Below are 20,722 nucleotides of genomic sequence, written 5' to 3'. Positions count from 1 at the left end.
GTCTCCCTTATGTCATGGTCGGAACTGGACACAGTACTCAAGCTATCATCTGACCAGAGCATTGTATCCAGCTTTTACACACTTCCTCTGACCTGCATTCTTCTGTATTGGCTTTTAAGTTTAACATTCTAATGCACGTTTCTACAGCTATTAGGAATGAATTCCTGTGACTGAAAGTCCTTTCAATTTCCAGCCATAACTATTTTCACCCCTTTTACCCCTTCTCTCCTGCAGGCGATGGTTAAGATGCCTGGATGGCGTGTACCAGATAGTAAGACCTACGTTTAGCTGTGTTACAGGCCATTCTCAGGTCAGCAGGCTGTGACTAGTGGGGTACTATAAAGATCAGTGCTTGGGCCCCAGTTGTTCACAATCTAGATCAATGATTTGGATGTGGAGATCCATTATAATATTTCCAAGTTTGCTGATGACACAAAACTGGGTGGGAATGAGAGTTGTGAGGCAGATGCAAAGAGGCTTCAAGGGGATTTAGACAGGCTAAGTGAGTGGGCAAGAACATGGCAGATGGATTATAATGTGGAAAAATGTGAAGTTATCCACTTTGGTAGGAAAAACAGAAATGCAGAGTATTTCTTAAATGATTGAGAGATCCAGGGTCAGAGTCTCAGAATAAGGGGAAGGCCATTTAGGAGCAATGAGGAGGAAGTTCTTCACTCAGCAGGTGGTGAATCTTTGGAATTCATCAACCCCAGAGGGCTGTGGAGGCTCAGACATTGAGTATGTTCAAGACAGATTGACAGATTTTTAGTTATTAAAGACATCTAAGAATATGGGAATGGTGTACGAAAATGGCATTCAGGTAGAAGATCAGCCATGATCAAGTTGAATGGCAGAGCAGACTCGATGGGTTGAATTACCTACTTCTGCTCCTATGTTCCAGTTCGTAGGGAACTCCCTCCCTTTCCAAATAGCTCACAAACAAGTTTTTTTTACAATCAGCCTTCACCTTCTTGCTGACAGGGATCTTTTGATAAGTCCCAGTGATTTCCCCTCATCTTCAATATTACCAAATCAAAAATGAATGAGTTTCCCTTTCGTTTTGAAAAATGCACATCAAATTCAGCATGAAATTTAGAAAAGCTGCCCGATTAGGTCCAACAACCAGAGCAGCGCCAGCCTTGCACAGGCCTCGCTCCGCATTCCACATTAACTGTTTCACTTTAATCTAATCTAACAGAGCAATCATTCTTTGCCTGCTCTGGGCCAGGTTCTATGTCACTCAAACTGTTCTGTGAACTGTGAAGCAGACACAGCTACAAACTTTGAGGAGCCTCAGCGAACATTTAATCTGCAGTACCCTATAGAGTATTCTCAGTGTATCTCCAAATACAGAGACACCATGCAACCACTCAATGGCACACAGCAAATCAAAAATGGCCTTCATACTCAAATGGAATGACAATCAGTGATTAATCCACTGGCCAAGCGCTGGAGGTTTATTAGAGGATAAAATAAGTTGGCAATCCCTCAAACTCTATTACTTCGACAATCTTGAACAGCTGTTGCTTTTATAACACTTTATTCTCTAATGAGCCTGTGCACACTTCTCTATTGTCCGGTAACCAACTGTGGATGAAAGAATGGATGTGTGACCAACTCCTAGACGCTTGTCAAAGCTCATCTCAACCAGCCGTTGGGACATGGATGTAACAAAGCAGAAGGGGAGATGGGAGAAAACAAACATCATGTAGGAGTTAGAAGAGTGGAGATAAAAGCAAAGAGTGGCACTTGCTCTAATTTTCCTTCCCAGAACCTGAGGAAACAAAAGCTGCTGAAAAGTCAAGATGGATCCTGCTTACATCCACTGTTATTTCCTTTATACCTGGGCGGGGGAAGCTAAAGGATACATGAAAATGAGCTTTGTTTATAATTTAGGGCTGTGTTTCTAATTCACAAGTGGCAAATTAAAGGACTGAGTAGCATCAGTAAGGTGCTGATCATATTGCACAGTTCTTCGTGTATTCAGTTTATACCCTACTTTAGACAACTAATTAAAAGTTAATTTTAAATATAAACTAAAAGAAAAAAGGAACTTGCATTTATATAATGCCTTTCATGACCACAGAACATCCCAAAATGCTTTAGAGGCAGGCAATGTCGTACTTTTGAAGTTCTTCTTAGGCAGTCCCTTGGATTGAGGATAACTTGCTTCTATTCCAATTTTGAAGTTTATTCACTGTTGTTTGGTAGGAAACAAGGCAGCCATTTGCACGCAGCAAACTCCCACGTGATAATGACAAGATCATATGTTTTTTGTGATGTTGATTGAGGGATAAATATTGGCCAGGACATCAGCGAGAACTCCCCTGCTCTTCTTCCAAATGTTGCCACTGGATCTTTTACATCCACCTGGGAGGGCAGATGGGCCTTGGTATAACATCTCAGCTGAAGGACAATAACTCCGACAGTGCAGGACTCCCTCAGTATTGCACTGGAGTGTCAGCTTTCGATTTTTGTACTCAGGATCCGGAGTGGAACTTGAGCCCACAACCTTGTGACTCAGAGGCGAGAGTGCTACCAACTGAGCCACAGCAGAGACTGACACTATAACTACAGTATACTGACACATGGATAGCTATGGGTCTGGTAATGAACTGCAGGTATCACCAATGCCCCCCCATTCTGATTCCGTCAACAATGACATGGAAAGACCGTTTAATGTAATATCATCATTTGTAATTTAACAGGTTCAAAAAATGAAGGGCTACATTAGAAAGTTGAGGTACATCTATACATTGGAAATGGGTGTAAATACACAACAGCAAGTTTACCTTTCTACTGGTCCTGAACAAGTAACTGAAGTAATACCAATTGTCTTCTTCTTATCGTGTCCACTGACAGTCTATACATGGCCCAGCCAGAACTGGACACGTTTTTGCGCCTTGTTGTTGAATTTGGCAAGATCTGCAACAAAGCAGGGTTCCTCTAGCGATAGACATTGCAGGAGACGTTGCGTAGTCTGTGGCTCAGTTCCACATTCACAAGTTGTCAGGCAGGTTGTATATCCCCATTTGCCTAGTGACACCTTTGAACAACCTACACCAGTCCTAAGTCTGTTAAGGCACTTCCAGGTTGCCCAGTTGCAATTAGCTACTGGGGGAAGGCTTTCATCCGGTAGAATTTCCATCGCTGGGGGTTGTTCGAGACTGGCGAGTCGGTCTTTCCACAAGGCCATGCGGGCTTCAGATGGGGTTGATTGTAATGGAACAACACTGTTCATGAAGCTCTTCCTTGACTTTAGGCGGCTGGGTGTAGGTGTATGACCATGTAGAGGGTGCCTCTCATCTGATGTTTGACGGAGTCGCTCTTTCTTGCTGGCTACCGTTCTTCTTATATCAGGGGAGCGATACCCGCCAGGATATATAGGCTGTTGGTGTTTGTTGGTTTTAAACAGCCTGTGACAAGTCGGCAGCTCGCATTCAGAACGGCATCCATCTTCTTAGCATGAGTAGATCTTTCCCATGCAGGGCAGGCGTATTCGGCAGTGGAATAGCAAAGAGCAAGTGCACTGGTTCGCAATGTTTTCAAGCTTGCTCCCAATTTTGTTTTAGTGAGCTTATTCAGGATGTTGTTTCATGCTCTCACTTTTGCCTTTGTCTTTTCGATGTGGTTCTTGAAGGTGAGGCAACTGTCAAGGGTGACTCCTAAGTAGACAGGGTGCTCGCAATGCGTCAGTGTTGCTCCACACCAGGTTTAAGCTGGCGTTTGGCTTCACAGTTTGAGGTGGAATGCACAAACTTGCGTCTTTGATGGGTTTGCGCGAAGGTGGTTTTCTTCATAGTAGGATGTTAGTCCCTCTAAGGCCTCAGAAAGCGTTTTCTCCAAGGAAACGTTGGGGCCAAGGTAGAAGCGTTCACGTCGCGGCCCTGTTTCAACCAATTCTACCAACCACGCACAGCAAGTAGTGTATAACAATTGTAATAAGTAATAAAAGCTTCCACCAAAGCAGGGAGACAGCAAATGGGAATGACACTAATCCACAAAGGAGCAATGAACTTTTATTCAATCTGTCTCAGTCAGTTTTAAAATTCAGTCAAAAGATTTTTTAAGTTTAAATAAATCAGACAATCATTGGTTTACACCCTTGTCTGTCCTTCACTATGAGCCCAGAGAAGCAAATTTTGGCAGATCCCATAATGAAAGTAAAATTTCATTCACAATGTCACAAACTAAGCTGAAAATTGTGTGTTGTGAGCCTCGCACTGCTGAGGATACAACAGCACTCATCAAGGAAGCAGGGAGCAGATCCCTGTGTCACCCTATCAAAATACCCTCGGGCCTGATGGCTAGAGGGGCAAAAAAAAACTCACCGTTATTTGCCCAGGGCTTCAGATTAATCATCACTCACAGTCAAGAGGTTTACAGAGGTCCCCTAAAGCCAGTGATTATGTTACAATTTACGCTTAGCCTCCACAATCCATAAATTTGGTAACATACAGTCTCAATGAAATGAGAGTTGATGTTCATGATAGTACATGTGCTATATTATATACTAAAATTGCACTGGAAACAGACAGCCTATTGTACTTTAAGATGATCTCATGAAAACTATTGCTAGAAATTATATAGCGCCTTTAATGTAGGAAAACATCCCATGGGATTGTAATCAGACTGGAACTGATACTGAGTCAAAGGAGGAGGAATGATGAAAGCCTTAGTCAGCAGTAGTTTGGATGTGAAAAGAGGAAGGCAGAGGGGTCTAGGGAGAGATTTCCAGAGTTCAGGCCTAGATGCTTGAACGCACGGTTGACAACGGTGGAGCAGGACGTGGGATAGCAGGGTTTATGGAAGAGGCTTGAATTGGGACAAAACAGCTCATGTAGTGATATAGATGGAGGAGGTTACAGAGAAAGGGAGGGGTGAGACCATGGAGGGATTTGAATATGAGTATGAACATTTAAAATTTGAGGGAATGGTGGACCAGGGGTCAATGCGGGTTAGTGAGCACAGGGTTGATGGGTGAATGGGATTTGGTGAGAGTTAGGATATTGGCAGCAGAGATTTGGATGAGTTCAAGTGTACAGAGGGTGTAAAAGTGAAGGCTGGCCAGGACAACAATGGAACAGTCAAGTCTGGAGGTAATAAAAGGGTTTCAGTAGCCGGTTAGCAGAGCAGAGGAAGGGGTGGAGACTGACCATGTTGCGGATGTAGGCGATCTTGGTGATGGAGTGAATATGGGGTCGGATGCTCATTTCAGAGTCAAGTAGAGGTTGCGAGCAGTCAATTTTAATCTGAGACAATGGCAGGGAGCGAGGTGGAATCAATATCAAAGGAAGAGAGCAAGCGAGGTGGAATCAATATCAAAGGAAGAGAGCTGGTAGCAGGGTCCAAAAGACTATGGCTTTGCTCTATCCAAGTTCAACTGAAGGAAACTGTGGCTTATCAAAGACTTGATGTTGTACATGCAACGTAGAGACAGCGAAGGATTTGAAAGCGGTGGAGGGATGGCTGGTGGTATCAGAATGTGGAATTCAATATCATGTCTTCTGATCGCCGAGTTGCAGTGTGTAACTGAGAAATAGAAAAGGGGTCATGAATAGGTCCCTCAGCTCTCCAGAAATACCAGTGCAATAGCAGAAAGAGAAGCCACTGAAGGGGATTCTCAGGCTACCACTGAGTAGCAAAGAGTGGAACCAGTTGTGGACCATCCCACTGAGTGGACAAGCTGACATAGTCAAATGTGTCAAAAGCTGCAGAAAAGTCAAGAAAGATGAGGAGATGCATCACATGGTCCATGGGTGCAATTTTCTTTCCTACCTCCCTTTCCAATGATTTCTCCATCTTACCCCGCCCACTCCCATGAAGATTATGGATTCTTTTCTGGGATTATAGCTTCACAGGCTCCCTCTATAATTCACCCAAAGTTCATGTGCGAGCCCAAGTAGTATCAGCTCTAATCCTGTCTTCACCCAAGATACAAACAGACACAGAGTAATGTTGTATTCTGATAAGGACTGATTTTCCCTTATTCATCCAGGCACATTGAGATCAAGTGCAACGCCCTGTCCCACTGAGGTCAGCTACAGAATTCAGCACAGTCCAGGTGGGTCATCACTAAAGAGTCTCAGCACTATTTTTCAGAAAATGTAATATTAAACCTAAAGTCCTGAGGAAAGCTCATCAACCTGAAACAGGAACTCTCTTTCTCCCCACATGTGCTGCCTGGCCTGCTGAGCATTTCCAACATTTTCTGGTTCTATATCAGACAATGCTAGTTGGGGGAATTAAGATTACAATATAGTTAGGGTTTTGATGTTATAAATCATGTAACAATGCTTCCCAGGCCATCATTATTTGCATTTGTTTGAACCATCATTAAAGACTATATAATATTGTTGCATTAACAAAGCATGACATAAATATACAAACTCTCACCAATCATGTAATTGGTATGAAAAGCTCATGTGAATTCTTACAAATGTGATGAGGAACAATGGTGTAGCTGAATATATTCTATTGGAATTGCAGCGCATTGCAATATAATTGAGAGCAGTTAAACAGATAAAACCTTTGTGGTACCTCACATTTTTCATCAACTGACATAAACTTTAAAATTATAAAGCACCTTTAATGAAGTAAAATGTCCCAGGGAACCGATCAAACAAAATCTGACACCAACCCACATAAATTGATATTAGGATGAGTGAGTAAAAGCTTAATCAAAGAGGTAGGTTTCAAGGGGAGCCTTAAAGAAAAAGAAAGAGGTAGAGAGGCGGACAGAGGTTATGGAAGGAATATACGGTCAAGGCAACTAAGGGCACAATTACCAATATGAGGATTGGGAGGAGTGGCACACCTGAAACATAACTGCTCAATCCTCTTATTTAGTAGATAAAGCGCAGATTAAAGTGCCTCTCAGAAACTCAGCACATTAAAGAGCAATCAATACCAGACAGCAACTTTCAGCCTGTAATTTAACCTTAAGTGATGGTTAAAAAAACAGCAAGGGTTCATGCTGTATTCACTGCTCCCAATGCAGTCTACTGTACGTTGGGGAGACTAAACACAGACTGAGTGACCACTTTGCTGAATACCTTTGCTCAGTCCGCAAGCATGACCCAGACCTCCTTGTCGCTTGCCATTTCAACTCACCATCTTGCTCCCATACCCACAGCCCATCCTTGGCCTGCTGCAATGTTCTAGTGAAGCCCAAAGCAAACTGGAGGAACAGCAACTCATCTTCCAATTAAGCATTTTACAGCCTTCCAGGCTTAACATTGAGTTCAACAACTTCAGATCATGAACTTTTTCCTCCATCTTTACCCCCTTTTTAATCCAGTTTCATTTTTAAATTTTTTCCCCCAACCTCCACATGGCTATCTGTCACTGGTTCTTATGTTTTGCTTTTGCAGAGTGCAACCTTGTTCTGACCCTTGTTCTGCTATTAACACATTCTGCTATCCTATCTTTAAGCCACTATCAACACCGTCTTTAGTCTTTAACGCTCTCTTTGTCCTGTGCCCATGACATCTTTGTCAAATTTCTCCTGAGCTCCCACCTATCCTTGACCTTCTATTTTGCTCCACCCCATCTTAAACAGTATAAAATCTATCACATTTCTACCTCTTTTTAGCTCTGAAGAGTCGTACAGGCTTGAAACGTTAACTGTTTCTCTCTCCACAGATGCTGCCACATTTGCTGAGTTTTTCCAGCATTTTCTGTTTTTATTTCAGATTTCCAGCATCCACAGTATTTTGCTTTTATCTTAGGGGTTCACACACGTTGTATGATGTTATCTGATCCTGAATAGATTTAATATCTTGTAATCACCTTCTGCTACCCAATAGTCTGAACCCGCTACCCAAAACTCAGCACTCCAACAATGGCCTTTGCTGTAAATACTTTACAACATCAAAATCACTGGAACTAGTCTATTCATTTCAACTGAAAAACACAGCTAATAAAAAGCAAGAAAACTTCAAAGGAAATAAACCTACAAACAAATCATTGTAGATTATCTGCTGGAATACTATAAATTTAATCTCATTCCTATTTCTCTTTCTGTAAAGAAAATAAATAAAATTTTGCTTCCTACACAACAGCCGGAATAACTGCACCACCTCACGCAAAAAAGCTTAAATATTTCTGTCTATTGTAAATAGCTCAGTGTCACATATCAAGCCAGAACAAAAACAGAATTACCTGGAAAAACTCAGCAGGACTGGCAGCCCATGCTGCCAGACCTGCTGAGTTTTTCCAGGTAATTCTGTTTCTGTTCCCAAAAACAACAGCCTGATAATGACCAGACAATCTGTTTCTGGGATGTTGACCGAGGGACAAAGTTTGACCAGCACCCCAGGGATAAGATAACTCCCTCGCTCTTCTTCAACAAGGTGTCAGCTGTGGCTCAGTTCATAGCACCCTCGCCTTTGAATCAGAGGGTTGTGGGTTCATGTCCGACTCCCGGAAACCAAGAACTGTGATTGTACTCGAAAGAGTTGTAATCTGTGACTGTTGATAACTCGAAAGAGTTTCAACATAGTGCGGTGGGATCTTTTGCAGCCACCTTACAGGGTGGAAGGGTTTAACGTCATTTGTCAGGCAACTCCGACAATGCAGCACTCTCAGGACTGCACGTATGTTGATTTTTATCCCCAAGGCTCTGGATTGGGATTTGAACTTTGGGAGTTAAGGAATTTTGAGGGTGGGGGGGTTGGTGAAGAGAAAAAGGAAAGGCAGAGAACAGAAAATTTGGGAAGAAAGGGAGAACTAAATTCGATCAAACGAGTGTCATATAAACCGACAGGCTCAATGATTATTAGTCTGGTCCAGAACCTATTCTGCTTTAAGTATGACTCAGTGATGGCCAGTTTCTCCCTCAATGGGTTACCACTTAACACACTTTGCTGCTGCTTCACCTCAACACATTTCCTCCCGCACCAGCGGCGGGGGCGCTGAAAACCGACCCGATTTTCACCACAGGCGCTATGCGGGGGCGGGGGGGCCGCAAAATGAAACGAACCTAAAACACAGGGACCGGGAGTGAGGGGGGGGGGGGGGGGAAGGATCGTCCGTGGTGAGAGAAAGAAACAGGAAAGACGTTATCTCCCCCCCCCACCCGCGGCGATGCTGGCTCCTGCCTCAGGTAAAGGAGGCGGCTTGACACCTGCGCCGGCCCCGCCCGGGCGCGACTCCCGCACACAGGTCACGCCCGGCCCGCTCCCCCCCCCGCCGCTTTTCCCCATTGTTTTCAGCTCCTGAGGTAAATTTGGAGCTTTCTGCGTCTGACTAAATGAGAACTCCCGACTTTCGGGCGTCTCTTTCCCTTTCCCCCCCCACCCTCCCTCCCTCCCTCCCTCGCGACAACCTCCTCAAAAGGGGCAAAAAAGTTACCGCCGGCGAATAAAAAGTTGCCTCAGAACGTTTCGCGCGGACTCACCGGTTAATTTTCTGAGCGAAAGCGCGGCGCTCCGTGGTAGTGGCCATCGTCTCGCCGACAGGAACCCTCTCGAGCGGCGGACTCAGCCCTCTCAGCGCTTCGGCAATCTCCGGAGCTACTCGGCAGCGGCGGGCAGGAGGTGTGGGGCTCGGCTCCTTCCGGCAGCCTGGAGGCACGGGGCTCGGACTCGGCCATCTTCGCAGCCCGTGTGGACTCGGCCATCTCCGGCAGCCTGGAGGCACGGGGCTCGGACTCGGCCATCTTCGCAGCCCGTGTGGACTCGGCCATCTCCGGCAGCCTGGAGGCACGGGGCTCGGACTCGGCCATCTTCGCAGCCCGTGTGGACTCGGCCATCTCCGGCAGCCTGGAGACTCGGGCTCGGCAATCTCCGGCAGCCTGGAGGATCGGGCTCGACAATCTCCGGCAGCCTGGAGGCTCGGGCTCGGGCTCAGGCTCAGTCATCTCCGGCAAGCCAAGGAGAGACGGGCTCGGCCATCTCCGGCAACCACACCCCCCACCTCCTTCAAAGAAGCTTAGAATAAATCTCCAATAAAACAGCATTTGGTAGAAATACGCAGCAAGGTCCGCGTAAAGCGGGGAAAAAAATACAAGTTAACCTTTTGAGTGCAGACCCTCGATCAGGACATTTACTTATGTTTTTTTACGACAATACTTTTCTGTAATGAGAGAGAACTTTGCAAAAAGTTTACAGGCTCGATTATCTGACTTTGTCAAGAATTGCATAGAATATGTTTTCTTTCTTCCATTTTCTGCTGAAACGTCATCAGGCATACCTAAAAATTAGGTGTCAACTTGGTGAAGCTACAGCACAGGACGACTTGCATGTCAAACAGCGGAAACAGCATGCAATAGACAGAGCTAATAATCCACAATCAACAGTTCAGATCTAAGCTCTGCAGTTCTGCCACATCCAGTCGTGAATAGTGGTGGACAATTAAACAACTAACTGGAGGAGGGGGCTCCACAAATATCCCCACCCTCAATGATGAGGGAGCCCAGCACATCAGTGCAAAAGACAAGGTTGAATCATTTGCAGCCATCTTCAGCCAGAAGTGCCTAGTGGATGATCCATCTTGGCCTCCTGCTGAGGTCCCCAGCACCACAGATGCCTGTCTTCAGCCAGTTTGATTCACTCCATGTGATATCAAGAAACGGCTGAAGGCACTGGATACTGCAAAGGCTATGGACCCTGACAACATTCAAGCAATTGTGCCGAAGACTTGTGCTCCAGAACTGGCCACACACCTAGTCAAGCTGTTCCAGTATAGCTACAACACTAGCATCTACCTGGCAATGTGGAAAATTACGCAGGTATGTCCTTTCTACAAAAAGCAGGAGAAATCCAACCTGACCAATTATCGCCCCATCAGCCTAATCTCGATCATGAGCAAATTGATGGAAAGTGTTGTCAACAGTGCTATCAAGCGGCCCTTACTCAGCAAAAACCTGCTCACTGATGCTCAGCTTGGGTTCTGCCAGGGCCACTCAGCTACTAACCACATTACAACCTTGGTCTAAACATGGACAAAAAAGCTGAACTCAGGTTGTGAGGTGAGAGTGACTGCCCTTGATATCCAGTCAGCATTTGACCAAGTATGGCATCAAGGAGACCTAGCAAAACTGAAGTCAATGAGAATCAGAGGAAAACTTTCCACTGATTGACATCATGCCTAGCTCAAAGGAAGATGGTTGTTGTTGTTGGAGATCAGTCATCTCAGTCCTGGGACATCACTGCAGGAGTTCCTCAGGGTAGTGTCCTAGGCCCAACCATCTTCAGCTGTTTCATCAATGACCTTCCTTCCATCATAAGGTCAGGAGTGGGGATGTTCGCTGATGATTGCGCAATGCACCATTCACAACTCCTCAGATACTGAAGCAGTCCATATCCAAATACAGCAAGACCTGCCCATACTGATATGTGACAAGTAACATTCATGCCACAGAAGTGCCTAACAACGAATGTCTCCAACAACAGAGTTTTTAACTATCTCCCCTTGACACACAATGGCATTAACATCACTGAATCCACCACTATCAACATCCTGGGGGTTACCATTGACTAGAAACTGAATTTGGACCAGTTTAAACTAGAATGGCAGGGGGATGGGAACCTGAGCAGGGAACAGAGGAGGGGGAAACAAGGATAGAAATGAAAGACAGAAAAGTAAGAAATAAAAGTGGAAGGTAGAAAAAACAAGGGTGTAAAACAAATGGGGACATAGTGCAAAATAAAGCTAAGATGACTAACGGGGTTAAAAAGACAAGTCTAATGGCTTTGTATCTTAATGCGCAGAGCATTCGAAATAAGGTAAATGAATTAACAGCGCAAATAGATATAAACAGCTATGACATAGTTGCAATGACGGAGATATGGCTACAGGGTGACCAAGGATGGGAACTGAACATCTAGGGGTATTCAATATTTAGGAAGGACAGACAAATAGGGAAAGGAGATGGGGTAGCATTGTTAGTAAAGGATCAATGCAATAGTGAGGAAGGATATTGGCTGTGAAAATCATGATGTGGAATCTAGAACAAAAACAAAAATACCTGGAAAAACTCAGCAGGTCATTTTTGCTTTTGTTCTAGATTTCCAGCGTCCGCAGTATTTTGCTTTTATGATGTGAAATCTGTTTGGGTGGACATAAGAAACACCAAGGGGCATTAAGCGATGGTGGGGGTTGTCTATAGACCCACAAACAGTAACATAGATGTAATGGGAAGGCATTTAACAGGAAATTAGAGGTGAATGCAATAAGAGTACAATTGTAATCATGGGTGACTTTAATCCACATATAGATTGGACAAACCAAACTAGCAATGATACTGTGGAGGAGGATTTCCTGGAGTGTGTACGTGATGGTTTTTTAGACCAATACATTGAGGAACCAACTAGAGAGCAGGCTACCCTAGACTGGGTATTGTGCAATGAGAAAGGATTAATTAACAATCTTGTTGTGTAGGGTCCCTTGGTGAAGAGTGACCATAAAATGATTGAATTGTTCATTAGGATGGAGAGTGAAGAAGTTGAATTCGAAACTAGGGCCCTGAATCTAAATAAAGGGAACTGCGAGGGTATAAGGCGTGAGTTGGCGATGATGGATTGGGGAATCTTACTAAAAGGCTTGATGGTGGATAGGCAATGGCTAATATTTAAGGAGCGTATGCATAAATTACAACAATTATTAATTCCTGTCTAGTGCAACAATAAAACAGGAAAGGTGGCTCAACCATGGTTTACAAAAGAAATTAGGGATAGTATTAGATCCAAAGAGGAGACATATAAAATTGCCAGAAAAAGCAGCAAGCCTGAGGATTGGGAGCAGTTTAGAATTCAGCAAAAGTGGACAAAATGATTGATCAAGAAGGAGAAAATGGAGCATGAGAGTCCTGACTGTAAAAGCTTCTATAAATATGTGAAGAGAAAAAGATTAACGAAGACAAATGTAGGTCCCTTACAGTCAGAAATGGGGGAAATTATAATGGGAGCAAAGAAATGGCAGAAGAGTTGAACACATATTTTGGTTCTTTCCTCACAAAAGAGGATTCAAGTAATTTCCCAGAAATGTTAGGGAACCAAGGGTCTAGTAAGAGGGAGGAATTGAAGAAAATCAGTATTAGCAAAAAAATGGTGCTAGAGAAATTAACGGGATTAAAGGCTGAAAAATCCCCAGGCCCTGATAATCTACATCCCAGAGTACTAAAGGAAGTGTCCCTGGAAATATTGGATGCATTGGTGGTCATCTTCCAAAATTCTATAGACTCTGGAGCAGTTCCTACAAATTGGAGGGTGGCAAATGTAACCCCACTATTTATAAAAGGAGGGAGAAAAAAAACAGAGAATTACAGATCAGTTAACCTAACATCAGTAGTGGCGAAAATGCTAGAGTCTATTATAAAAGATGTGGTAACAGAACACTTGGAAAGCATTAACGGGATTAGACAAAGTCAGCATGGGTTTATGAAAGGGAAATCATGCTTAACTAATTTACTGGAGTTTATTTGAAGATGTAACTAGTAAAATAGATAAGGGAGAACCAGTGGATGTGGTGTATTTGGATTTCAAGAAGGCTTTTGATAAGGTCCCACGTAAGAGGCGAGTGGGGAAAATTAAAGCACATGGGATCGGGGGTAATACACTGGAATGGATTGAGAATTGGTTGACAGACCGGGAACAGAGAGTGAGAATAAATGGGTCTTTTTCCGGGTGGCAGATGGTGACTAGTGGTGTACCGCAGGGAACAGTGCTTTGGCCCCAGCTTTTCACGATATATATAAATGACTTGGATGAGGGAACCAAATGCATTATCTCCAAGTTTGCTGATGACACAAACCTGGGCGGGGTTGTAAGGAGGATGCAAGGAGGCTTCAGGGCAATTTAAACAAGTTGGGACAGGGCAAAAACATGGTAGATGCAGTGTAATGTGGATAAATGTGAAGTTATACACTTCGGTGTGAAAAACAGAAAGGCAGAGTATTATTTAAGTGGTGATATATTGGGAAATGTGGATGTACAAAGGGATCTGTACATCCACCTAGAAGGACAAGGGCAGCAGATACATGGGAACACCACCACCTGCAAGTTCCCCTCCAAGTCACACACCATCCTGACTTCGAACTATATCACCGTTCCTTCACTGTTGCTGGGTCAAAATCCTGGAACTCCCTTCTTAACAGCGCTATGGGTGTTCCTGAAGCACATGGACTGCAGCGGTTCAAGAAGGCGGCTCACCAACACCTTCTCAAGGTCAATTAGGGATGGGCAATAAATGCTGGCTTAGCCAGCGATGCCCACATCCCATGAATGAATTTTTTAAAAGATGGAGTTAGATACAGGCTCTCACTGTGCCAAACGAATGGCAGAAAGGATTGAGGTGCTGAATGGTCTCCTCCCGCTCCTTTGTTCCTTAGTTATCAATAGAACAGAGCAGAGATTCATCCGTTAACAAGCAAAGGGAAGAGTTATTTTGCAGGAAGGAGTCTGGGAGGACTTAAAGATAGCTAACCACCAATCTCAGTGCTGCAAACCAGAACTATTCAGCACCGATTTGTGTGAACAGTATTTGCATTTTGAAGCATCTGTTTTATAGGTAGCAAATAGAGGCATACTGATGTGGATTGGTTGTTTTTCAGGAAGACTCAGTATGAATTAATCCCCAAACCCAAGATCGAAAGTAAACTTATATTCCGAGAATGTCTTTTCTGTCAAATCATGTAAATAATTAATAAATCATGAAAGAATATTTTCTGTCGTGTATTTCTTTTTGAAAAGATACTTTGTTGGGAAACCCACTCTGGTTCATGGGTAGTACTGTCAGCCTTGAGTAAGAAGTTTGTGGGTTCAAGTCCCATGGAAGGAACTTGAGCACAAAATCTAGGGTGAGTGCTGCATCGTTGGAGGTGCCATCTTTCAGATGAGATGTTAAACCAAGGCCCTATCTGCCCTCTCAGTTTGACAAAAAAGAACGCACACATTGTTTCAAAGAAGAGCAGGAATCCTCCCTGCTGATATGTATCCCTCAATCAATGTCCCTAAAGGATAGATTATTCCGTCACCACCTCATAACTGTTTGTGAGACATTACTGACCACAAATTGACTTTTCCTAAATTACAAGTGACTACACTTCAAAAAAAGTATTTCATTAACTGAAAAGCACTGAAGGATGTCCTGAGGTTGTGAAAAGCGTGATATAAATCCTACTCTTTCTTTTACTATCTGAGGTCAGTCCTGGTCCTGCTCTTGAAATAAAAACAGAAAATGCTGGAAAAACTCAGCAGGTCTGACAGCATCTGTGGAGAGAGAAACAGGGATAACATTTCGAGTCCGTGTGACTTCTTCAGAACTAAAGAGAAGTAGAAATGTGATTAAATTTATACTATTTAAGTGGGTAGAGCAGGTGAAGCTGGATAGAAGGTCAGCGATAGGTGGGGGCTAAGGAGAGATTGACAGAGATGTCATACAGACTTGAAACGTTAACTCTGTTTCTCTCTCCACAGATGCTGTCAGACCTGCTGAGCTTTTCCAGCATTTTCTGTTTTTAATTCAGATTTCTGGCATCCGCGGTATTTTGCTTTTATCTTCTGCTCCTGAGGTTGTTCACCAATTTATTGAGAAACGTCAACTCTAACTTGAGTTAACAACTATGAACACTAACCTGTGGAAACTTAGGACAGGAAAAGAATCATTGAGTTTATCTTGTCTGGGCATGGTCTGGCTGATAGAAAACAAGATCCTTTCTGATACCAAACCCCTCAATCCAGCCACGCAATCTCCTAGAAGAGATAAAAACTATTAGGGATAAAACCTTAGTCCAATTTAGGAAGAAACTCCCAGAAGTTGCTCTCTGTCTCCCAGAGGTGATGAAACACATTCCTGGAGACCACATTCAGGAGTCTGCTCAGCTCCCTTTTGAATGCTGTAATGAATCCACACTGACTGCACAAAGCCAGCAACTTGTTCCAGGATTCAGTAGCTTTCTGTGCATAGAAGTACCTCCTGGCTCAGATTTTCACTTGTGTAATTTATAACTTGTATCCCTTACAATAGTGACCACACTTCGAAAGCACTTCATTGGCTGTGAAGTGCTTTGGGGCATTCTGAGATTGTGAAAGCTGCTATATAAATGTAAATACTTTCCTCCTTTATACTTTAACACAGCATAACACACACACTGGGAGACAGAGTGTGATGCACTGTCTGTATTACTGAGCTATATTCAAACAGCATCATAATGTGCGAGAGCAAAGCTTATGCACTTTTGCTCCCAGTTATTATGTTCCAGCAAAGGTGTTCTCGAGTAGACACTACAAGACCTGCATTTATGTAGTGCTTTTTGCAACCACCAGATGCCCCAAAACACCTTACAGCCAATTAAATACTTTTGAAGTGTAGTCACTGTTGTAATGTAGGAAATGCGACAGCTAATTTGTTCCAGAAACAGCAACGTTTTAATGACCAGATAATCTGTCTTCTTTTGCAGCCATACAGGATAAACCAGATAATCTGTCTTCTACTGCAGTTGTATATTGTAATTTATAACTTGTATCCCTTACAATAGTGACCACATTTCAAAAGTACTTCATTGGCTGTACAGTAGTTGGCTACATTCAAACAGTGCAAGTAGATTAGTCTATGCCAGGAGAAAATGACTTTCATCAGGCTGTGTTCAATTGTGGTTTAAGAAAAGCACTGAAATGTTGTGTGACATGTTGCAACAGCTGTGCATAAAGTAGATTCTTAAGCTTGTTCTGAGATAAGGGGTTTGTGTATTAAACCTATATTGTTTGGGTTTCAGACTCTCCTTTAAATAAACTCTACAACCAAAATAAAAGCAAAAAACTGCGGATGCTGGAAATCCAAAACAAAAACAAAAATACCTGGAAAAACTCAGCTGGTCTGACAGCATCTGCGGAGAGGAGCACAGTTAACATTTCGAGTCCGTATGACCCTTCAACAGAACTAAGGAAAAATAGAAAGGTGAAATATAAGCTGGTTTAAGGTGGGGGGGTTGGGGGGGGGGTGGTGGGGGGTGGGACAGGTAGAGCTGGATAGAGGGCCAGTGATAGGTGGAGATAGCCACAAGATGTCATAGACAAAAGGACAAAGAGGTGTTGACGGTGGTGATATTATCTAAGGAATGCGCTAATGGTGACATTAAGGGTAGAAAGCAGGACGAGCAAGGTACAGATAGCCCTAGTGGGGGTGGGGTGGGGGGAAGGGATCGAAATAGGCTAAAAGGTAGAGATAAAACAATGGATGGAAGCAAAATAAGAGACAAGCAGCAGGTCTGACAGCATCTGCGGAGAGGAACACAGCCAACGTTTCGAGTCCGAATGACTCCCATTCAGACCGAAACATTAACTGTGTTCCTCTCCGCAGATGCTGTCGGACCTGCTGAGTTTTTCCAGGTATTTTTTTTGTTCTAGATTTCCAGCATTCGCAGTATTTTGCTTTTATCTAAGAGACAAGCAGGCTTGATTCATTGTGGGCAGGGTCATTGTTGGGGTGGAGGTTTAGACAAAGTCATTATCAGCCACTGACACATGCGGAACAGTGTAAATGGCCTGAGATCTGTTTCAGCTGCAAAAAACACACCACCCAAAGAGAGAACATTAACCAAGCAATCAAGGAGACAAAGCTAGAGAACACACAGGGCATTGAATGGGCAGTGACATATGTAAAGAATGTAGACATTGCCCTCTTGTGACAGAACTCAACCAGCAGCTCAACTCTTAAGCAGGGATTCCCCTTATCAGTGGCTGAGGAGGGAAGCACATTACCATAAAATAGCTACTTTGTCAAGGCCACTGTGTCACACAATAGCCAGCTTCCTTGTACCCTGACTACTATTGGTACAACAAGGCAACTCACCACCATCTTCTGGAGAACAATGAGGGATGGGCAAATGCTAACATCTGGTGAATGAGTAAATATAAACAAACTACACGCTCCAAAATTTTATATGCAGTACACAAATAATTCTTCATGTTTCCCTTTTGTAAAACCATTAGGCAGGGTCAACAAGGGGGTTTATGGAAGGGAAATTGTGTTTGACAAAATCTATTAGGTTTTTTGAGGTTCTAACTAGGAGGATAAATAAAGGGGAAATCAGTGGATGTAGAATATTTCAACAGGCATTTGATAAGGTGGCACATGAAAGCCTTTAGCTTTTGCTGCATTGCTGCAAAGGTGCAATGGGGAAAGGTCACCAAACTCTTCAGGCCTTTCAGTTATAGTACGTGAGGGTCCGGAAACTATGCTAAAACCCCTTGGGCTGTATGTCTGACAGGGAATCTTGTAAATATTAACTGTAACTGTAAACCTAGTGAGTAACATCCATAAATTGGATGAAACTGATTTGGTTTGCACCTTCGGGCATTCATGTAATAATGTACTTTTATAAATTTTATGAATAAAGTGTATTTATGGGGAAAGAAAGCAAGGTTGTTACACAAGATAAAGGCTCATGAGATTTGAGTGTAATAAATTAGCCCAAATAGAGGATTGGTTAAAACACAGAAAACAGAAAGTAGGAATAACAGGTCACTTTCAGGTTGGCAGGCTGTTACCAGTGGGATCCTGCAAGGATCAGTGCTGGCGTCTCAGCTGTTTACAATCTGTATGAATGATTAGATGAAGGGGTCAAGCGGAGCGTATCCAGGTTTGCTGATAAGACAAAGTTAGGTGGGAATTAACCATGAGGGTGATACAAAGGGTCTGGAGAAGGATTTGCTCATGTTAAATCAATGGGAAAGAACATTGCAGAGGATCATAATGTGAGGTTATTCACTTTAGCAGGAAGAATAGAAAAACAATCTTTTTAAAAGGAGAGAAACTATTAAATGTTGGTGTTCCAAGGGATTTGCATATTCTTGTACATGAAACACAGCAAGTTAATGTGCAGGACAATGAGAGATGGACAACAATTGATGCCAACATCCCATGAAAGAATCATAAAAAGGTAAAGCAAGCAATTGGGAATGCAAGTGGCATGTTAGCTTTTATTGCAAGGGACTTTGAATAAAAGAGTAAGGAAGTCTTGCTGCAATTATACAGGGCTTTGGTGAAATCACCTCTGGAGTATTAGTCTCCATATCTAAGAAGCAATTAGAGGCGGTGCAACAAAGGTTCACTAGATTGATTCCTGGGATGAGAGAGTTTTCCTATAAGGAGAGATTGAGTAGAATGCACCTGTACTCTCTGGAGTTTAGAAGAATGAGAGGTGATCTTCATTGAAACTGATAAGCTTTTGAGATGACTTGACAAGGTGGGTACAGAAATGCAGTTTTCCTAGCTGGAGAGTCTAGGACTAAGCGGCATGGTCTCAGGATAAAGGGTTGGCAATTTATAACTGAGATGAGGAAAAATTTCTTACCCCAGAGGGTTAAGAATTCTGTCACAGAGGGTTAAGAATTCTGTCACAGAGGGCTGTAGATGCTCAGTCTTTGAAGTCAATTGATTTTTGCATATATCCAATTATATCACAATAGTCTACACAGAATGAATTTCTTCAAAATCTAATATGGGTTCAATCAAAGGCACTGGATAAGATTATCTTATGGATTCCAGAGCACAGAGTCTAAAGGACTCCAGGCACAGTCACCAATGGTGGAACTAAAGACCAGAGCCATTGAAATGCAGAGGTCAGGCGGGATGCAGGGCAGGGGGTGGAGAGGGGGGGTTGGTGGGGAGACCCTGCAGGAATCTGAAAGAGGATGAGAATGTTAAATTGGAGTTGTTGGAGGATTGGAAGACAATACAAGATGGATGGGTGAGTAAGAGTTAGATATGCTGGCAGAGTTTTAGATGAGGTAAGGCCGGGCGGCCAGCCAGGAGAGCATTGAGATAGTTGTCCCAGAGGTAAGGAAAGTAGGAAGGTGGAAGCTAGGCTGAGGTGGGGCTGGAGACAGTGGTGATGTTATGGAATTGGAAGTAGGTGGTCTTTGAGATGGAGAGGATATGTGGTCAGAAGCTCGAGTCTGGATTCAGTGACAAGGGGATAAAGCTGATGGCTTCAGTCTTGCCAGTGTTAAATTGGAAGAAATTACTTCTTGAGTACTGGAGGTTGGACCAGTAGACCCTGGGGCAGTGGAGGGGTTGAGAGGGGCATTGGGGTGGCAGAGCTGGGTGTCATCAGTGTACACGTCAAACCTGACCTCATACCTGCAGATGCAGTTGTCTAACTACCAGCATGTGGATATGGAAAAATGAGTGGGAAGAGACTGGAGATGCTCTGGCTATGATGGATAGTTAAGTGAGAAATTAAATGAGGGAAGTCCTGCTGAGTTGAAAAACCGAGAGGCAGGATAGGAGGCGGCTGATGTGGATGATCATGTCACAGGCTGCAGGATGAGAAAGGAGAGCACCCCGATCAGAGGTCTGAGGGATTTATGGAACTCTGTGTGGTCACAGTCACAGGAAATTTTAATTGTGACTTTGATGAGGACCATGTCAGTGGGAGGGGTGGAAACCTGATTGGAGAGTTTCAAACATGGTCCTGTGGGAAAGATAGACATGGATTTGGGAGAAACCCAACACATTTGAGGGGGTCAGAGGAAAGGGACGTTAAAGATGTAGGTTGCAAACACAAAGGAGCTAAGGGCGGTTTAGTTTTTGAGTGGGTGATGATGGCAGTTTTGAAAAGGTGGGGTGACAGTATGGAAGGAGTGGGGAGCCCTTACAATGTCAGTTAGCACGAGGGCCAGGAAAGGAAGTTGAGGGGTCATCGTTTTAATGGGAGCTGAAACATGGGGACAAGAGGTGGGTGCCATGGATGAGTTAAGATATGGAAGGGGCCGTA

At 43.6% G+C, this 20,722-nt stretch overlaps 1 protein-coding gene across 9 annotated transcripts in view; it reads right to left on the bottom strand.

Annotated features, from left to right (window-relative positions):
* The window catches only part of dock6 (dedicator of cytokinesis 6), a 152,200-nt gene extending 142,703 nt beyond the window's left edge, over positions 1 to 9,497 (bottom strand). For all 9 annotated transcript variants that reach the window (XM_078531490.1, XM_078531492.1, XM_078531491.1 and 6 more), the window contains exon 1: positions 9,401 to 9,497. In XM_078531490.1, coding sequence (XP_078387616.1) covers positions 9,401 to 9,447 — 47 coding nt within the window. In that variant the 5' untranslated portion in view covers positions 9,448 to 9,497. The remainder of the gene's footprint in view (positions 1 to 9,400) is intronic.
* Between the last annotated feature and the right edge of the window lie 11,225 nt (positions 9,498 to 20,722).

The sequence above is a fragment of the Cetorhinus maximus genome, chromosome 28, assembly GCF_964194155.1.
Source record: "Cetorhinus maximus chromosome 28, sCetMax3.hap1.1, whole genome shotgun sequence".
In the NCBI taxonomy this organism is placed as follows: domain Eukaryota; kingdom Metazoa; phylum Chordata; class Chondrichthyes; order Lamniformes; family Cetorhinidae; genus Cetorhinus; species Cetorhinus maximus.
This window is presented reverse-complemented; position numbering and strand designations above follow the sequence as displayed.